Source organism: Mustela nivalis, assembly GCF_964662115.1.
Source record: "Mustela nivalis genome assembly, chromosome: 8".
Taxonomy (NCBI): Eukaryota; Metazoa; Chordata; class Mammalia; order Carnivora; family Mustelidae; genus Mustela; species Mustela nivalis.
The window spans coordinates 113,692,854-113,710,930 of record NC_139027.1 but is presented as its reverse complement, the minus strand read 5'-3'; the positions used below and the strand labels follow the sequence as shown (position 1 = coordinate 113,710,930).

General features: G+C 44.4%; 1 protein-coding gene across 3 annotated transcripts in view; it reads left to right on the top strand.

The window, feature by feature from the left end:
• The first annotated feature begins 2 nt into the window (after positions 1-2).
• SHLD1 (shieldin complex subunit 1) overlaps positions 3-18,077 on the top strand; it is an 83,811-nt gene continuing 65,736 nt past the window's right edge. Inside the window, exons 1-2 of one of the 3 annotated variants that reach the window (XM_082744482.1) lie at positions 3-78; positions 9,946-10,127. In XM_082744482.1, the coding sequence (XP_082600608.1) occupies positions 9,950-10,127 (178 nt within the window). In that variant the 5' untranslated portion in view covers positions 3-78; positions 9,946-9,949. Of the gene's footprint in view, positions 317-9,305; positions 9,436-9,945; positions 10,128-18,077 lie in introns of those variants that run through there. The other 2 variants (XM_082744484.1, XM_082744483.1) reach the window with 2 other exon arrangements.

The following is an 18,077-nucleotide window of genomic DNA, read 5'->3' as shown; positions in this document are numbered from 1 at the left end:
TTCCTTTCAAACCGGCTTTTCCCACAACAAATATGGCGCCTCCGCTTCCGGATTTCGGTGCGCGGCTCTTGCGGGATGGTGAGTGTAATGGGGACTTTGCAATTTTTCTCAATCCGTTGTCTCCGTGGACTGTGGCGTGACCTGGAATTGGGAGTAGGCAGGGGGTCTGGGCAACGCATCAGATCGTTCTCTCATAATTGAGAAGTTACGGAGGCTTCTCCTGGCACGCTTCCAATTTCCCGGTGCCCCTCCTTCTCCCCACCAACACATGGCCTCCGTAGCCACATCTTTGGGGGAAATCCCCCAAATTTTGCAGGTAGTGTGACCGGATGCCCTTCCGTTCCTCTTCTTCTTTTTAAAAAATCAGCTTTTTATTTTTATATAATTGTTTATTTAGGAAAACACCTTTTTAAAGATATAATTCACATTCCATAAAATTCACCTGTTTAAAATGTCAGATTCCGTGGCTTTTCATAGATTCCAGGATTGTACAGCCGTCGCCACGATCTAATTCTAGAACATTTTTATCACCCATTAGCGGTCTCCATTCACCATGACATTTCAGTCTTAGTACTAGTCTACTGTCTGTAGATTTGTCAGTTTGGAATTTGATATAAATAGAATCGTTCAACGTGTGGTTAAAAGATAAATTGAGGCATGTTTAAAATTCTAAGTTAATTTGTGCAAGAAGCGATTGGAATTGGGCAGTATCCAATCCAGCAGGTAGAAAGGGCGTTCTCAGGAGCTGAACAAAATGAAAGATAGAGGCAGAAGCCAGCAGGAAGAAGGAAGTAATACTAGGCCAAAAAAAGCAGGTTATTGCAAGGTTACATCTCTGTAGGGAATGGCAAGGACCTTTCTGGCAGATTACCTAACTAGAGGGCTCCTGATTGGTTGTGGAATTTAGCACAAGTGACACCATTTTGGATCTGTTGTCTTGTTTTTTAACACTAGCTCCTCATCACTAAGTATAGTATTGTCAAAGTGTGTCCTTGCGGCATGTGTTAGAACTTAATTTTTTTTTTTTATAAAGCTGAAAAATACTCCATGTGTGCCTAGAACACATTTTATTCGTTCATTCATCAGCTGATGGACATTTGGATTGTTTCCACTTACGGTTTATTATGGATAAAGCTGCTGTGAACATTGGTGTAAAGTTTATGTGAACATGTATTTTTATTTCTCTTGAGCATATGCCTAGGAGTGGAAATGTCAGGTTAGAGTGTAACCCTGTTTAATCTTTTGAAGCACTACTGAACTGTTTTTCCAAAGAGCCAGTGACTTTGTATGTGGATATCCAGTTGTCTCGGTGTTGAAAAGACTGTCCTTTCCTTTTCCTGTGAAATTGGTTTTGGCACCCTGTGGAAAATCAATGGACCATAACTGTCAGGTTTTACTTCTGGACTCAGAGTTCGATTTCATTGATCTATATGTCCATTCTTATGCCAGTACTACACAGTCTTGATTATTGTGGCTTTTTAGTAAGTTTTGAAATAAAAAAGTATGAATCCAACAACTTTGTTCTTTTTCAAGATTGTTTTAGCTATTCTGGGTCCCTTGCATTTCTGCATGAATTTTTAAATGCTTATGTCAGTGTCTGCAAAAAAAAAAAAAAGTCAACTGAGATGCAGCTAAGAAGAATTACATTGATCTGTAGATCGATTTGAGCCATATTGCTATCTTAAAAGATTGTCTTCTAATCTCTGGAAAGACATCCATTTGTTTAGATTTTTAATTTCTTTGAACTTTTTAAAAAAGGTGGGACTTGAATTTATAACCCCCAGATCAAGTGTCAAATGCTCCACCCGCTGAACCAGGCAGACATCCCTTTTTCAACATTTTTTTGTTTTGTTTTCACTGTACATGCCTTGCACATTTTTATTAATTATATTCCTAAGTATTTTATTGTGGTTGATGCTATTGTAAATGGAATTATGTTCTTAATTTTAGGATTGTTTATTGCTAGTGTAAAATCATTTGCGTGTACTTTTATTATATTGATCTTGTATCCAGCAATCTTGTTTAACTTCTTTAATGGTTCTACTAATTTTTAAAGAGGATTTTCGGTCCACAAGATCACATCTTCTGCTAATAGAAGTAATTTTACTTCTCTCTTTTATGAACATCTTTATTTCCTTCTCTTGCCTCATTGTGCTAGCAATAACCTACAATGTAAAGTTGAATAGAAGTGATCAGAGCAGGCATAATTACCTTGTTCCTATATCAGTTCCCTAGGGTGAAAACATTTAGTCTTTTACCACAAAGTTTGATGCTAGCTATGCATTGTTTGAAAAAAATTTATCAGATTGAAGAAGTTCCTTACTATTTCTAGTTTTTTTTAGTATTTTGATCATGAAAGAGTATTTGACTTTTATCAAATGCTCTCTGTGTCTGTGTGTGTTGTGGTTTTTGTCCTTTATTCTAACTAGTGTAGTACATTGATTTTCAGGTGTTAAAACAACTTTGAATTCCTAGAATAAGTTCCACTTGTCATGGAGTATTATCCTTTTTATATTTTGCTGGGTTTGGTTTGCTTCTTTTCTGCCAAGGATTTTTGTGTCTCTATTCATAATATCGGTCTGTAGTTTGGGGTGATACTTTGTCTTGTTTTGGTGTCAGGCTAATACTGGACTTAGAGTAGATTGGAATGTGTTCTCTCCTCTTCCATTTTTTAGAAGAGTTATCTAGGTGAGAGAAGTGTTAAGTGTAGTGGGAGGAAGTGGGGCCTATTGGAGAACCTGAAGGAAAGCCATTATGCTTGAAGCCTGGAAAGCCGTGGAGGTTGGAGGATTTGGCTAGATAGAAATTTCTAGGTGGTGATTAATGTCTCAAAGGAGGAAAGAAGAGAGAGCCTTGGGCTAAACACAGAGGAAGTCCAGTTGGGGATGGAAGATGAGCCACAGAGCAGGCAGGAAGGAACAAAGGCAAAGAGGTAGGAGGGCAGTCAGGGGAATGGCTCCCTGAACAGTGAACAAAGGATAGCAGAGTTTCTAGAAGTCAGATGCTGGAGGGGAGGGCAGGTGTCAAAGATTTCCTTTTCACTTTTCTTTCTTTCTTGACAACTTTTAATGTTGATATCATTTTTTAAAAAATAGTGTGTATCTTTATTTTATTTAAATTTAATTAATTAATATATAGTATATTATTAGTTTCAGAGGTAGAGTTCAGTGATTCATCAGTCTCGTAATACCCAGTGTTCATTACATCACATGCCCTCCTTAATGTCCATCACCCAGTTACCCTATTCCCCACTCCCTTCCCCTCTAGCAACCCTCAGTTTGTTTCCTATGATTAAGAGTCCTATGATTAATATTACAGTTTGTCTCCCTCACTGATTTCTTCTTGTTTTATTTTTCCTTCCCCTCCCCTATGATCCTGTTCATTTCTTAAGTTCCACATTTGAATGAGATCATATGATAATTGTCTCTCTCTGATTGACTTATTTCACAAAGCATCCTACCCTCTAGTTCCATCTGTGTCATTGCAAATGGTAAGATTTCATTCCTTTTGATGATTTAGTAGTATTCCAGTGTGTGTGCGTGCGCATAATACACACACACACACACACACACACACCACATTTTCTTTATCCATTTATCTGTTGATGGACATCTGGACTCTTCCCATAGTTTGGCTGTTGTGGACATTGCTTCTGTGAACATTGGGATACAGTTGTCCCTTTGGATCACTACACTTGTATCTTTGGGGTAAATACCCAGTAGTGCAATTGCTAGATTGTAGGGTAGCTCTATTTTCAACCTTCTGAGGAACTTCCATACTGTTTTCCAGAGTGGCTGTACCAGCTTACATTCCCATCATGATGTTGATATGATTTTATACCTTCAAAAACTTGCAAGACTAGTACAAAGAACTCCCAAATAACCTTTTCCTGATTCACCTATTGTCTACACTTGCCCCATCCATTTAATTTATCATTCTCTATCATACATACATACATACACACACACACACACAGAACTATTTGAGAGTATTTTGCTCACATTAAGTCCCCCTACCAATGAATATTTGGGTGGCATTTCCAAAGAACAAGGACATTGTCTTACATACTGGGTTTTGTTGAAAACGGGAGTGATATGGGCATGTTGAAATATCCAAGGGAGGGTCCAGTGGAAGAGAAGTGAGAGAAGGAGTTGTGATCACTGAAGGCTTGTTGAAGGGTCCAGAGAGTGGGATTTAAGGTACAGGTGGAGGTGTCAGACTGCCACGGGAGGGATGGCTCTCTGTTGTGAAGAAAGGTGAAGCAGTAGGCAGATGTGGGATCTTTGTTCTGTTTGATAGGGGAGTGGAAGAAGTTCCTCTCTGCTGGATTCTGTTTCCTTTGTCAATGAGGAAGTGAGCAGATCTACTGAAAAGAGCAGGGAGGTGTGTGAGAGGTGGGAAAGGTCTGAATTGAAGAGGGTTGGAGAAAACATGAGACTCAAGGAGAGGGGAAGAGGGAGTTATGGGATGAGGATCTCGAGATTCATGTGGCCAGACAGCCCATTTCAGGCTGATGCTCATTTATTTTGGGTGAGCCAGCTTGTCCTAGCACTGGAAAGTGGGTAGATAAGTTGAGTGGGTAGACAGGCTGGAGTTTTGCCAAAGGAATGTGATTAAAGGATAGAATGGTTAGGGGAAGGGAAGTTTAGGGTACTAAGAAGATAATGGACCATAGAAGATACTGGACAAGGATGAAAGAAGCAAGATGGCTCTGAATGGGAACTAGAAGGGTAAATGGATGGGAGGTAGGCTGGGAAGATAGGAGCCTATAAATTGTCTTTTAATTTTTACAGTTTCACTTATTGGAGCTAGACATTATTGAACAGGCATTCTTTACGAGGTATTTTATGTGCATCCATTTCATGTAACTATGACAACCACATGAGGTAATGAGCTTAGTCATCAAGTCATTTTTTTAAATTTAATTTAAATTTTTTACAGATTTTATTCATTTATTTGACAGAAAGAGACACACTGAGAGAGGGAACACAAGCAGAGGGAGTGGGAGAGGGAGAAGCAGGCTTCCTGTCAAGCAGAGAGCCTGATATGGGGCTCAGTCCCAGGACCCCGGAATCATGACCTGAGCCAAAGGCGGAGGCTTAACAAATGAGTCACCCAGGCACCCCAAGTAATTTTTTTAAAAAGATTCTTTCTTTTTTTCTTTCTTTCTTTCTTTCTTTCTTTCTTTCTTTCTTTCTTTCTTTCTTTCTTTTTTTCTTTCTTTCTTTCTTTCTTTCTTCAAGAGACTGCACATGGGTATGTGTAAGTGAAGGGAATGGAGGAGAAAGAGAGAGAGAATCTTAAGCAGGCTCCACAGCCAGCACAGAGCCCAACACGGAGCTTGATCTCAAGACCCTGAGATCATGACCTGAGCTGAAGTCAAGAGTCAGATGTTTAACCGAATGAGCCACGCAGGCACCCCAGGCCATTGTTAGAGATGAAGGTGAGATGACCTGCTCAAGGTGACACAGCTAAAAAGTGACAGCGGGGGTTCAAACGTGAGTCTGTCACTCCAGACACCCTGTGCATTTCTGCACCTTTCTGCAGAGCTTCCTGGCTGTGTTCCCTGCTTCGCTTTGACCCTCCTCCGACTCGTGCTTCACTTCGCTAACAGTGTGAGCATGTGGAAATGCAAATTGATTGTATCATACCCTAACTCAGAAGCTTTCATTACATTTAAATGGAAATATTTATACAAAGATGAACCCACTGGATGAATAGAGAGTTGGGTAGATGGACAGTTCTGTGATAAGGAAAATCACAGCAGAATGTTGACTGTGAACTCTGAACAGCTTTAGGGATATTTGTTGGATAATTCCACTTCACGTTTGAAAATTCTCATGTAAAATGTTGGGAGGGAAGAGCCCTGATTGAAATAAGAAATGAAATTAAACAGCTTTTTATATGGGAACCCTGGCTGACTTGGACTCGTAGGTCTGAAGAATGCATAGTCATGGAAGATGGCCGTCTTTGCTCTGCAAGCTGGTTTTAAATTTTTTTTTTTTAAGATTTTATTTATTTATTTGACAGAGAGAAATCACAAGTAGACGGAGAGGCAGGCAGAGAGAGAGGAAGGGAAGCAGGCTCCCTGCTGAGCAGAGAGCCCAATGTGGGACTCAATCCCAGGACCCTGAGATCATGCCCTGAGCCGAAGGCAGCGGCTTAACCCACTGAGCCACCCAGGCGCCCCCAAGCTGGTTTTGATGTACAGAGACTTCTTGTGTCTGTGCCTCTCCGGTATTGGGAAAGAATGCTCACATTGTGTAACTATAAAGTGCTTTTAAGAGAGGAAAATAACCTCTTCTGGAGAAGGAAGTGGAGCCACCTATTAAAATTTTAGGACAAAGATAATCATTGTGGGGCGCCTGAGGGGTTCAGTCGGTTGAGTGTCTGCCTTCCTCTCAGGTCATGATCCCAGGGCTTGGGATCCCAAGCCCTGCATTGGGTTCCCTGCTCAGTGGGGAGCCTGCTTCTCCCTCTGCCCGCCTCCCCCGCTTGTGCTTTCTCTCTCTCGAATAGATAAATATTTTTAAAAAAGATAATCATTGCATTCTACTTGTGATTGCAGGCAACAGAGAGGGTCTCATGTGTCCCTCATACTTGCTTCATTCTGTGCAAACTCAGAGTTCCAGATGTTTCACAGTCACAAGTTCTGACTTTGTAAGAAACAGGATTCTGTCTTTCAGTAGGCTTGCTTTTTTCTTTTTTCAGTTTTCATTCGAATGCCCAGTTTGGAACGTATTTGACATTTAATACAGGTGATTCTAAAAGAAAAGATAGGTGTCCCATCAATGTGCTGTTTGTTTTCAGGAAGGATTCCTTTTGTTTGTATCAGTAATGGCACTCTTGCTTGATGGGCAATTTCAAGGCTCCTCTTCAGGCAGGCAGGTTATACTGCTGTCCTTCACTGACCCGTTTTTTTCCCTTCCAGGAGCTTCCAGAACAGTGTTTGGTAACATGAGGGGCGAAGGAGGAGACACAGATGCCTGTGGCAGAGGTGTTTGCTGAAAACTTCAGGCGTGGTTGACTAATATAACGTGTGAAAAGACACAATGTTCTTGCTTCTTTGGGAACCTTGATCCCTCTGCTTCTTTCAGAAGCAATCAGCTGCTATCTTGGCTTGCTCTCTGCCTGAGCGAATGTCCACAACAACATGTGACTGGGTGTCCTCAAACAAGAAGAATCTTGCCAGGCCTCTCTGCTGATTTGTTTTTATACACCTCTGTCTTTGCCTGATCAGGTGGTACTTTGAGCTGAGCAGAGACGCAGGAGGCTGGGGGGTCTTGGAGCTGGGTTCATCCTGGCTTGATATTTTCTGGATGAATTTCTTGGGCAAGTTAACTCTACTTCTCTCTGTGTCTGACTCTTAACTCTAAATAAGGGCAGTACAGAATTACCTGCTTCGTTAGGGCTGTTCTAGATAAAGCTCTTAGCACAAGACTGGGTATCCAATACACATTGGATAAATGTTACCTACTCTTACTAGTGTACTTATTCTGAAATTGCTTGTTTCACTCAAACATATGTCTTTGAGACATTTCCTTTTTTTTTTTTTTTTTTAAAGATTATTTATTTATTTATTTGACAGAGGGAGAAGCAGAGAGAATGGGAAAGGGAGAAGCAGGCTTTCTGCTGAGCAAGGAGCCCGACACAGGGCTGGATCCCAGGCCCCTGGGACCATGACGTGAGCTGAGGGCAGACGCTTAACTGACTGAGCCACCCAGGCACCCCCTCTTTCCAGTCCCAACTGTCATTTTAAGAGCTGCACCATATTCCATAATTTGGAATACTGTCTCCTCCCGAAGCCATTTCTCCTGTAGTCTTCTCAACTCCATTCATATAATCACCCTGTCATTGAAACTACCACTCCTTGTTGACTCTCAGTTTCACTTTAACCTCGTTATCCATTCAGTTATTACGTTCTGCTCTCATTTTAGTTCCTAAATCGGTTATTTACTCTGTCCCCTGCTCCTGATTGCTCTGCTCTGGGTCACATGTTCCTCCTCGTTCACTGGGACCACGGCAGGTGAAGGAATTCCTTTTGCTTCTGAGATGGCCAGCCACTGGGCTGAAACCCTGCAAATGCATCTCCTATCCAGCTGCCAGATCTGCACATCTGACCATGCAGGCCCTCTGCATGGCGCATGGCCACCCATGGCAGTCATGATGTGTGCTGGTGGCTATAATATGATTTATCAGTGACAACAATTTATGAGGCAGAGACTGGCAGAGGAGGACCCCTTATTTTATTTTATTTTTTAAGGCTTTTGTTTGTTTGTTTTTTAGAGATTTTGTGTATATTTGCAAGAGAGAGAGCCAGCGAGTGCAGGAGCGTTAGGGGAGGGGCAAAGGGCAGGGAGCCTGATGCAGGACTTGATCCCAGGACCCTGGGATCATGACCTAAGCTGAAGGCAGACACATAACCAAGTGACCCACCCAGATGCTCTTATTTTATTTTTTTTAGGAACACCTGATTTTTAACAAGGAATGTGCAAATCATGAGCCCAATAAGCCACCTTTGTGGTCTCTAGAGCATTGCTGGAGAGTTTGTGTTTCCATGTTGCTGTCCTTCCCAGAGCTGGCATAGGAACAGGAGAGGGCCCCATGGTTATCCAGCTGAAACCACAGGGCTTGTCCCTCCCCAGTTACCCATGCACAACTCTTCTTTGACTCTGACTTTAAAGTCCCAACACCCCATGCCACTGCGGTTGCCCAAGCTGGTTCTATTGGTGTTTATGCTGTCTGCCGCCATGGTCAGGCCTACTACTTGCTTGGGGATAACCTTGTCCAGAAAGCTTAATGTCCTTTTCTGGATTCTTCTCTGTCTTGTCCTTGTGTTGACCTGGTAGGTCTCTGTATTTGGATCATCCCAAGCTGTGGGCAGCTTGAAGGAAGGGTCTGTTACAGTCACCTTTGTATACCTAGGGCCTGGCATGTGAAGTAAGTGACAGAATGTATGTTTGAGTAGGCCACAGATAAAAATACAAATTATCTGTAATCTTATTGTTCAGAAATTAAACTACTGAATTAATTACCATTAAACTTAATTTGGGATATACCCTTTCAGATGCTTTTATTAGCTAAGGATCTATAAATTTCTCACTCATACACACACGCACACAGGCCAACACCCCACACATGATACTGTATTTTATAAAATCTGGATTGAATCCTCCCTTTTGTTTAGAAATCTTTTTTCAAAGTAAAATATCATGAACAGTTTCTTCCTTTTTTTTTTTCCCCAGAGTTTATTTATTTGAGAGAGAGAATGAGAGCAGGAGAGAGAGAATGAAGGGGGAGGGTCAGAAGGAGAAGCAGACTCCGCACTCAGCAGGGAACCTGATGCGGGAGTCGATCTGAGAACTCAGGATCGTGACCTGAGCTGAACCACCAACTGAGCCACCCAGTCACCCTCAGGAACAGTTTTTTGTCTCGGTAAATATTCTTGTAGTCCTTGGATTATATTGCTACATGGTGTTTCATCCTTATCAGACATGCAGCTTATTCTCCATTTCAAATTATTATTATTTTTTTAAAGATGTACTTATTTATTTTAGAGAGAGAGCATGAGCGAGGGGGCAGGTGGTGAAGGAGAAAGAGTCTCCAGCAGACTCCACATTGAACGCAGAGCCTGACGTGGGGCTCGACCTCACGACCCTGAATCACCACCTGAGCTGAAACCCTGAGAGTTGAGCAATTACCCGACCGAGCCACCTGGGTGCCCCTCCAGCTAAAGTTATTAATGGGCTCTTTCTGGGCTGAGAGTATCTGTTTCTCCTGAGGAAGAAACATGGTCAACAAATAGTGAGTCTAAAGTAGGGACAAGGAAAACTATTACTAACGGGAACATAAGGTATTCTGGGACTTTCGTCCTTCGAGCTGTGGCCGAAATGGAGGCTCCTCTTTCACAGTGACTTTTGTATTGAGTTGTTTTTTCCATGGCAGGACTATGGCGACCCAGGAAACCGCTCCAGGAAGCCAGTCAGAGGAGAGCAACGCTTTGGACTTGGCGTCCATCAACGACATAAAAGATTATGCTCTGCAGAGACCCCACCAGGAGGCAGACAGCGACGCACTGAGCTCTGTGGAAACCCTTTCTCTTCCTTGCTCTTCTGATGTGGATTCAGGTAAGATGCAGAGCTTAAAACCAGCTAACACTGACACACACACACACACACACACACACATACACACACACACACACACACACACACACAAACACAATACTTATGGGCTTGTGTTTGTTTCTCTCCCTTCCAGTAGCACCTCTGTGAGGAATGGTCCATTGTCTGGGGTAGAAAACATCTTATCTAAGCAGGACTGTGGGGAGAAACTTCAAAAGACAAAGCTCCCTGGTGTAACCAGGACACAGAGCTGTTTCCTGGAGGCCTTTTTAGTCTGAGTCCTTTTCTAATCTCCGTCCAGCTGCATTCTGAGGCTCAACAGGGAGAGGGGTGGAATTGCTTTTTGTTTGGTTCTTTTAAAACTTCAGAACGTGGTAATAGGGGCCTGTTAGAGGTGGGCCTGTGAAAGTAACAGGGGCTTTTGTATTCCTTGTACGAACTATACTCCACATTCGGGGAACAACTTTTCTACGAGTGTCCCTGGCCAAATTGCCAAAAAGTCTATTATTTGAACTTAATGATGATTCCTTGACATCGTCAGTGACCGACCATCTCTGGTTGCAGAGCCCTTGTCTTCCCCATTCATTGCCTGAACCTGACCTGGAGGTCCATGGACCTGGACTCAAAGCTCTGTCACTTACTGATGATGGGACTTGTCTGTGTACTTGACATCATCATTTAGACTCCTGTTAGACTTCTTAAATTCGCTGCATCCTAAACCAGATTGCTGATTCCTCTCGCCCTCCCCTGTTCCTTCCCCCTACTATACACACACCTGTTCTCTGAGGCTTTCTCATCTTGGAAAAGCACTTTTATCTTTCTGTTCACTTAGGCCCAAACCCAGGAAGCTTTCTCAACCTCTCTCACATCTGGTCCCTCACTGTTGGCTCCACCGAATGAATCTGGAATCTAAAGAGTTTTGCCATCTCCACAGCCACCACCCTGGTCTGAGCCACTCTTGTCTGTCTTCTGGTTTATTGTTACATCTCCTAAATATCTTTCCATATCACCCTTGTCCTCCTACAGTTTCTTCTCAACACAGCCACCAGAAGATCCTTTTCAAACACAAATCAGATTGTGTTAGTCCTTGGTGCAAAGCTCCCATGGCTTCTCTGTCTCAGAGCAAAAGCCCAAATCCTTAACTGGTACCCCTGCCCTCTGGGTCCTGGGCCTGCCGCCTCTCTAACCTCACCTCCTACCTATCTCCTTGCCCTCCCCGGGCTGGGCCTCCACCACACTAAGGGTGCGCTCGCCCTTCGCGGAGGCCCTTACCTCCCGCATCTAAGAGCCAGCCCCCTCCATCCTGATGAGGTTCCTCTGTCCTCCTCTTCCCTGGCTTTATTCTTCTCCATAGCACAAGGGCCACTGGGCACCCCAGGGAGGACCGTTAATTTCTTTGTCTCCCCACCCTGGGATATAAACTCCAGGATAGCACGCACTCAGTAAGTGCTTGTATGAGGAAGGAATGAGGAAGTGTAAGAGATATATCTGTATGGATTCGGAGCTGAACTTGATCCTAACATAAAACTCTGTTCCCCTCTCTGCTTCCCACATGTATAGCTTAAAGTGGGTTATGAGTGACTTTGGAACATTCCATGGATCAGGAGTGGGAGTCATAGGCGGCACTGAATTAGATGAAGCCTGTCTTTAGCCCCTAGCACAATCAGTGTTGGAGGAGATTGTCAGATTGCCTCTGGCTCCCAGAAGAAAAGTCAGATTGTGTTACTGATGGAGACATAGCCAAACTGTCAGCCATCGGTGTATGCAAAGTAAGTTATCAACTCAGGTGCAGTAAATCCGGGGACACTTCTCTCAAGATGGAACCCAAAAGGCTTATAATGTGCGCCTTGCACCCAAGTGAGTCACTGTGGGCCTTTCCCCTTGGGGGTCCCAGCTCTCATTTCTTTCCTCCCTGCTTTGACTTCTGCCCATCCCTGGATGCCTGGGGCCTTCATGTCACCTGTCAAAACCACCCAAAAAACAATCTGAAAACTTAGACAAAAGACAAATGACTAGCTGTAGCTTCAAGTGTTAATTTTTTCAGGAAGGTCTTTGTTGAAAAAGACCTAGCCCAAAAGGAATGGTTTAATTTCCGGAATCAGGGACAGGTAGAAGAGAGATCTGGAGGCTCTGTCTTTCTGATGTTTCTAAAATGCAGTCCTGAACTCTGGGGGAAGCTGCTGTCCTCACTGTTTGCTCTGCACTCACCATCTTCTGCCTCCAGTTTCTCAAAACCATCCAGGGTCTTGGGTTTTGATTTTCTATTTTTTTTTTAAGATTTTTATTTTATTTATTTGACACAGAGAGAGATCACAAGTAGGCAGAGAGGCAAGCAAAGAGAGGGCAGGCTCCCTGCCGAGCAGAGTCCTAAGTGGGACTCGATCCCAGGACCCTGAGATCATGACCTGAGCTGAGGGCAGAGGCTTAACCCACTGAGCGACCCAGGCACCCCGAGTTTTGATTTTCTATCTATAAGTAGGATCCACTTCCCTTCCCTTCACTGGTAGGATCCACTTCCCTTTCTTTCACTGTGTTCATGGGTAGTTGTAATTACAGGTTCCCTCCCCATAGCCCTCCAGAAGATTTTGCCCACCTTTTCATCTAGTTCTGACAACTCTGGGTCTGTCGTTGGCTCAGAGAGACAGCCCACCTTGACATCGGTCTCTATTGGTACTCTGATGGCTACTGTCCTATTTCAGATTCTTAACATACCTCACTCCCAAGCCAACTTACATTCCTGGTTTTCTTGTTTGCTGTTTTGTGTTGTAAGGAGATTGATCTTCCAGAGATTGGTGAATACAGTCAAAGGTTTCCGGCTGACAGTCACCACTGGGCTGTACCCACCCTAGGACTCGTTCACTGTTAGCCAACATGTGGCTTGTGTTTGGCTTACTGTATGGTTGACCATCTCCAGAACTGGTAGAGTATGGTAGGTTGCTTACAGTGGAACGGGGATCTGAGGGTAACGCCAGGACCTGGCTTCCCTGGCTACCGGGTGAAATAGGAGCTAGGAGCTGACCATTAAGATTCAGTCAAAGTAGCTCAGTTGTTAAAACCTACAGTCCAAATTCAGACACACAGTTGGCAAGGGGGCTGGGGTTCACAATGGCGGCATCGAATAGTCCACTGGTGGCCGAGCACAGCCCTGCACAGAGTAATACAGAGAGTCCCCACAACTCCCGGCAGGTGGCAGGCAGTGTGCAGACGGCTTATCCATGAGTGGCAAGGTCCTCGCTTCAAGGCTGGAGTCAGCATCACAGCTGTAAGCCCTGCAAGAAGAGCAGGCGAGGGACGAGTGGCCTCAGTTTAAAGAGACGGCAGGGGCAACTGGAAAAGCCAGCTTGAAAGGATATGGACCCAGGCTGAAGCCTCACTTTTGCCAAGGGTCCCCCATTTCACCACACAGCCACCTCTGCCTTCGGCCCGTCACTCACCTGCTCTTCCCAGCGAAGCTTTCTGAACAAGTTGCCTGTATGCCACTCTGCTTCCTCTTACAATCATTCCTCATTCCTGGGCACATGTCCTCTATCCCCACCACTCACTAGACGAGGCCTGCCCTGGCTCGGATGCCAATGATCTTCCCCAGGAGCTAAACCTTACGGATAAACGTTTTTAAAGATTTATTTATTTGAGAGAGAGAGCACGTGTTCGCGCACATATGTAAGTGGGCACATGTGAGTGGGGGCAGGGGCGGAGAAAGAGAATCTTAAGTGGACTCCCCGCTGAGCATGGAGCCCAACACAGGGCTCAATCCTGCAACCCTGAGATCATGACCTGAGCCAAAATCAAGAGTCGGATGCTTATCCTAGCGAGCCACCCAGGCGCCCCCCTAATGGATACTTCTCTGCCCTTATCTTGTGTGCCCAACTGTCATGTCACCATTCATGCCCTCGGGGAGGATATGAGTAGCAAGGGACAGGAGACTTAAGAGCACTTTCTAGGAAACTAATGGGTTGATAAGCATCTGACAGTATTAGTCAGAAAAACCTGAAAGCTTTGGTCATTTCAGTCTGGGTATCCTAACGCGGGTGAGGCTGGGCTGTGTCTGTCCACATAAACACAGCTCATTTGTCTTAAACTGGTGTCTTAGGCAAGGGTTGTCTGGCCACTCCTTATAAAGTGATGGTAGAACAAACAACTTGTCACCTAAGCCAGGCGCAGCAGTACAAAACTCCCGCCCTCTGCCCTTCCTGGTGAGATCCGGCGGAAGGCCCCACTTGCCAAATAGGTCTCCCTGAAACCGGCTTTCTGTCACATTCCTCTGTTGAAGTCCCTTGGGGATATCATTGTACACCTCCACTTTCCTTCCAATGCCAGTCAAAGCTCCTGTGCCTCATTCTCACAACTCTGTGTGATCTCATGTCTGGGGCGTTTGTTCACAATATCCGACGACCAATTCAGCAGCGTTGCAATATCTTAAAAACTGGCAAGGCAACCAGGCAACATGCAGGTGCATATGCCCGCTGAATAATACAGGCCCCTGCTGGTGGGTGTCTAACTACTCATTAACATGGACCTGCCGCTCCTGTCAGGCTGGTTTTTATGCAGAGTCAGGCCCGAATGCCTCTGCTACGTTGTTCTGGTCCTTGGCATGCACTCCTTCCACCCCAGTCAACTCCAGGCCACTCCAGAAACTGCTGAGTGGAGCCCATCAGTTATCCGCAGTACACACTTACTGATGCGCTTAGATGTGCTCTTAGATGCTTGTTCCCTTTCCCTTTTGTTACTGGGCTTGAGTAGAGCCTAGAGTAGGAGAATGGAAGGTGGTCAGAAGGGAGGTGGTCAGTGGTCGTGGATAAACCCCTCAAAAGCAAAGTCACCAAGGTTTCCTGGAGTCTGTGAAGGCCTGTGTGTACTACTCTGTCATTTGAGAAACTTCTGCGGAGTTCTGAGTTCGTGTTGCTGATCTCATCAGGGGCCTCTGCGACCTTTGTCCCCCAGAGCACCCCAGGTGCGTTCTCATCAGGACAAAGAACTCCTCTGAAGGTTTCGCTTCCACATTGCCGTATGGAAGTCGGAAATCTTTCTTTTTGAGCCATTTCCTCAAACTTTAACTTCTAAGAGCGTATGTTGAGAAATTGGCTGAATGTATACAGCAAATTGAATGTTAAACACAATAAGTCTTTGATGATTAAAAGCCCTCGCTGACCGTCCTAGCTCAATGTCTAAAGTTAAATAGCGGTTTGTTGTTGTTTTGGAATCTGTCAACATCACAATCTTCAAAGGCCATTTTGTAACCTGTATATTTAGGCATTTCGTCCAAGGAATTTGCTATTTAGGAGTAGATAAATATAAGGGACGTTTTGGTGGCTCAGTCAGTTAAGCATCTGCCTTCGGCTCAGGTCATAATCCCAGGATGCTGGGATCAAGCCCCACATGGGGCCTCTTGCTCAACAGGGAGCCTGCTTCCCCCTCTGTCTTCGCTCCCCCTGCTTGTGCTCTCCGCTCCTTCTCTCTGACAAATAAATAAATAAAATCTTTAAAAAAAAAAAAAAGACTAGATAATTATATCTTTTTTCCTTTCTATGAGTCATATGATACCTATTTGTAATTCTGGAAAATTTTGTTTCCATAAGAAATTTTAAGCTCTTAAATCTAAAATCTCGAAATAGAATTTATATAATAATTATAGAATTCTGAATGCAGTGTCGTCATTTTATATAGTAGGAGTCAGGATGTATTTTAGACACGTAAGTAACAATCAAGACATTTTCCTCGTAGTGCTTTCAGTGATACCCAGCCTAGCAGCTAATGACCCAGTGCCCTCTATGCTGGACCCAAGATATGGGGAGGAAGGGAAGGAAGGAGACTGGTGAACTAATTCTCTGCGAAATCGTAGAACAAAATCTGGTGCTCACTGTCCTGTGCCCAGCTGATGAATTTTACTTGGAAAGTTTGAGTGTCTAGCATAGCAGAATTCCCTAGGTTGAGGTCTATAGGTTCAGCCACTCAGCCTTCATTTTCAGATCCAGAACAGGGTTTTGAACTCTTTGCTTGCTGCTGTTGGAAGGCAGCAGTTGTCCTGATTGTGTGGCCCAAGTGGCGAAGGATAAACCATACGTGCAGATGATGAAGGTCCACAAAGTCTGAGAATGTTCTTACAACTTCTGCGCCAGCGGTTTTCAGACTGTGCTCCCGGCAACCCGTCAGGAACTGTCAGGTCAGGGTTGAACTTGTGGGGGCCCTGGCTTCTCCATTCTTGCTCTCCATGTCAACTTACATGTGTTATTGGCTTCCGGATGAACAGTTGTTGGAAGAAAGGATGTCAGGGCCAAAAAGGGTTTGAAAAGCCCCCAGCTCACCTGGGTGTGTCATTTTCTGCAAGAGGCAGTTGAGCCCCAGGATCATGGGGCACATCACCCGAGGTCACAAAGCTCCTGTATTTCCTCGGTGACCTCTGTACAGATCATGTCTGACTATGACTTTTCCATCCCTTTTCTAAAGCAGAAGAATAGAGTTCTCTATCTTAGACTGCTAAATTGTAGATAACCTTAAATAGTCATTCGAAGTACTAGTTGAAGAGGAGATTCATTTTCAAAGGCTCAAGAATGCTATTTGCCAACTACGACATCTCTCCTTGCTCCTGGCTTTTGAGTTTCAAAGACGCCTGCTATGGGAGAAGAGACTTGTTTACTTCTGTGTACTTTGCCTGCACTTAGAGTTTTAAAAAGAAATCCCAACTGATTTGAAAGACGGGCTGTGTTCTGGTGGAGAGCCACACCTACAGGCATTTATCTGTGAAGTTCAGGTGCAAAGGGTCTGACCAGATAGCTCTCCCTCCTCAAGGCTTCTGCAAGCGAGCATTCACTCATGACTTATCACTCAGCTGTGTCTTCTTCTTCTTCTTTTTTGTTTTTTTTTTTAAGGATTTTACTTTTTTATTTGAGAGAGAGAGAACAAGAGAGCATGAGCAGGGGCATGGGGCAGAAGGAGAGGGAAAAGCAAACTCCCTGATGAGCAGGGAGCCTGATTCGGGACTCGATCCCAGGACTCTGGGATCCTGACCTGAGCCGAAGGCAGACACTTAACAGCTGAGCTACCCAGGTGCCCTGTGTCTTCTTAAAAGATGAGAAAATGACTTGATTGAAATAATCAAATGTGTACACCTTCATAAGTACCACTCGCTCGTATATATTTGTAGGACAGAGGAGACTATGCAGCAGAGAAGAGATTAATAGTTTATCAATTATTGTACACGTACATTCGAGGTGCCGTGCTATTCATGTTCCCTGCACCGTTTGTTCTGATTCTTATACCCACCCCCGAGACACAAGTATTATCGTGATCTCCGTGTTACCCAGGAGGAAGTAGGCTTATAGAGGTTACATATTGATATGCTACCCAAAGAATAGTGGAAAGCTGAGACTCAAACCTGGGTCAGGCTGACTTCAAAGGCAGAATTTTAAGGAAATGCAAAACATTCAGGTATGAGTAAGTGCTAACTAGTAAGTCTGAAATATTTCTCCTCTTAAGTGTTTCTCCTTCAGTCTCTACTAGCTTTTTCCCGCTAACCCTGCTAACCCGGAATATATCTTTAGTATCAGCCCCGTCCCAGGGGTGACCAGGACTCTAGCTCATTTTGACCAGCGTCCTGTCCATTGCTCCCCGAGCTCGCCTTTCAACCTCTCTTCTTCCCATTGTCAAAGAAGCTCTGGCCACCCGCAGACTAATTGGAGAGAAGGCGTTGCCTTCTCAGTTAAATTTCTCAACACCAGGTAGGATCCAGCTTCTCATGTTAAAACCAGGGAAGAGGGGCTCCTGGGTGGCTCAGTGGGTTGTGTCTGCCTTCGGCTCAGGTCGTGATCCCACGGTCCTGGGATCGAGCCCCACATTGGGCTCCCTGCTCAGCGGGGAGCCTGCTTCTCCTTCTCCCTCTGCTGCTCCACCTGCTCAAGTTCACATACACTCCCTTCTCTCCCTCTCAAATAAATAAAATCTTTACAAACCATGGGA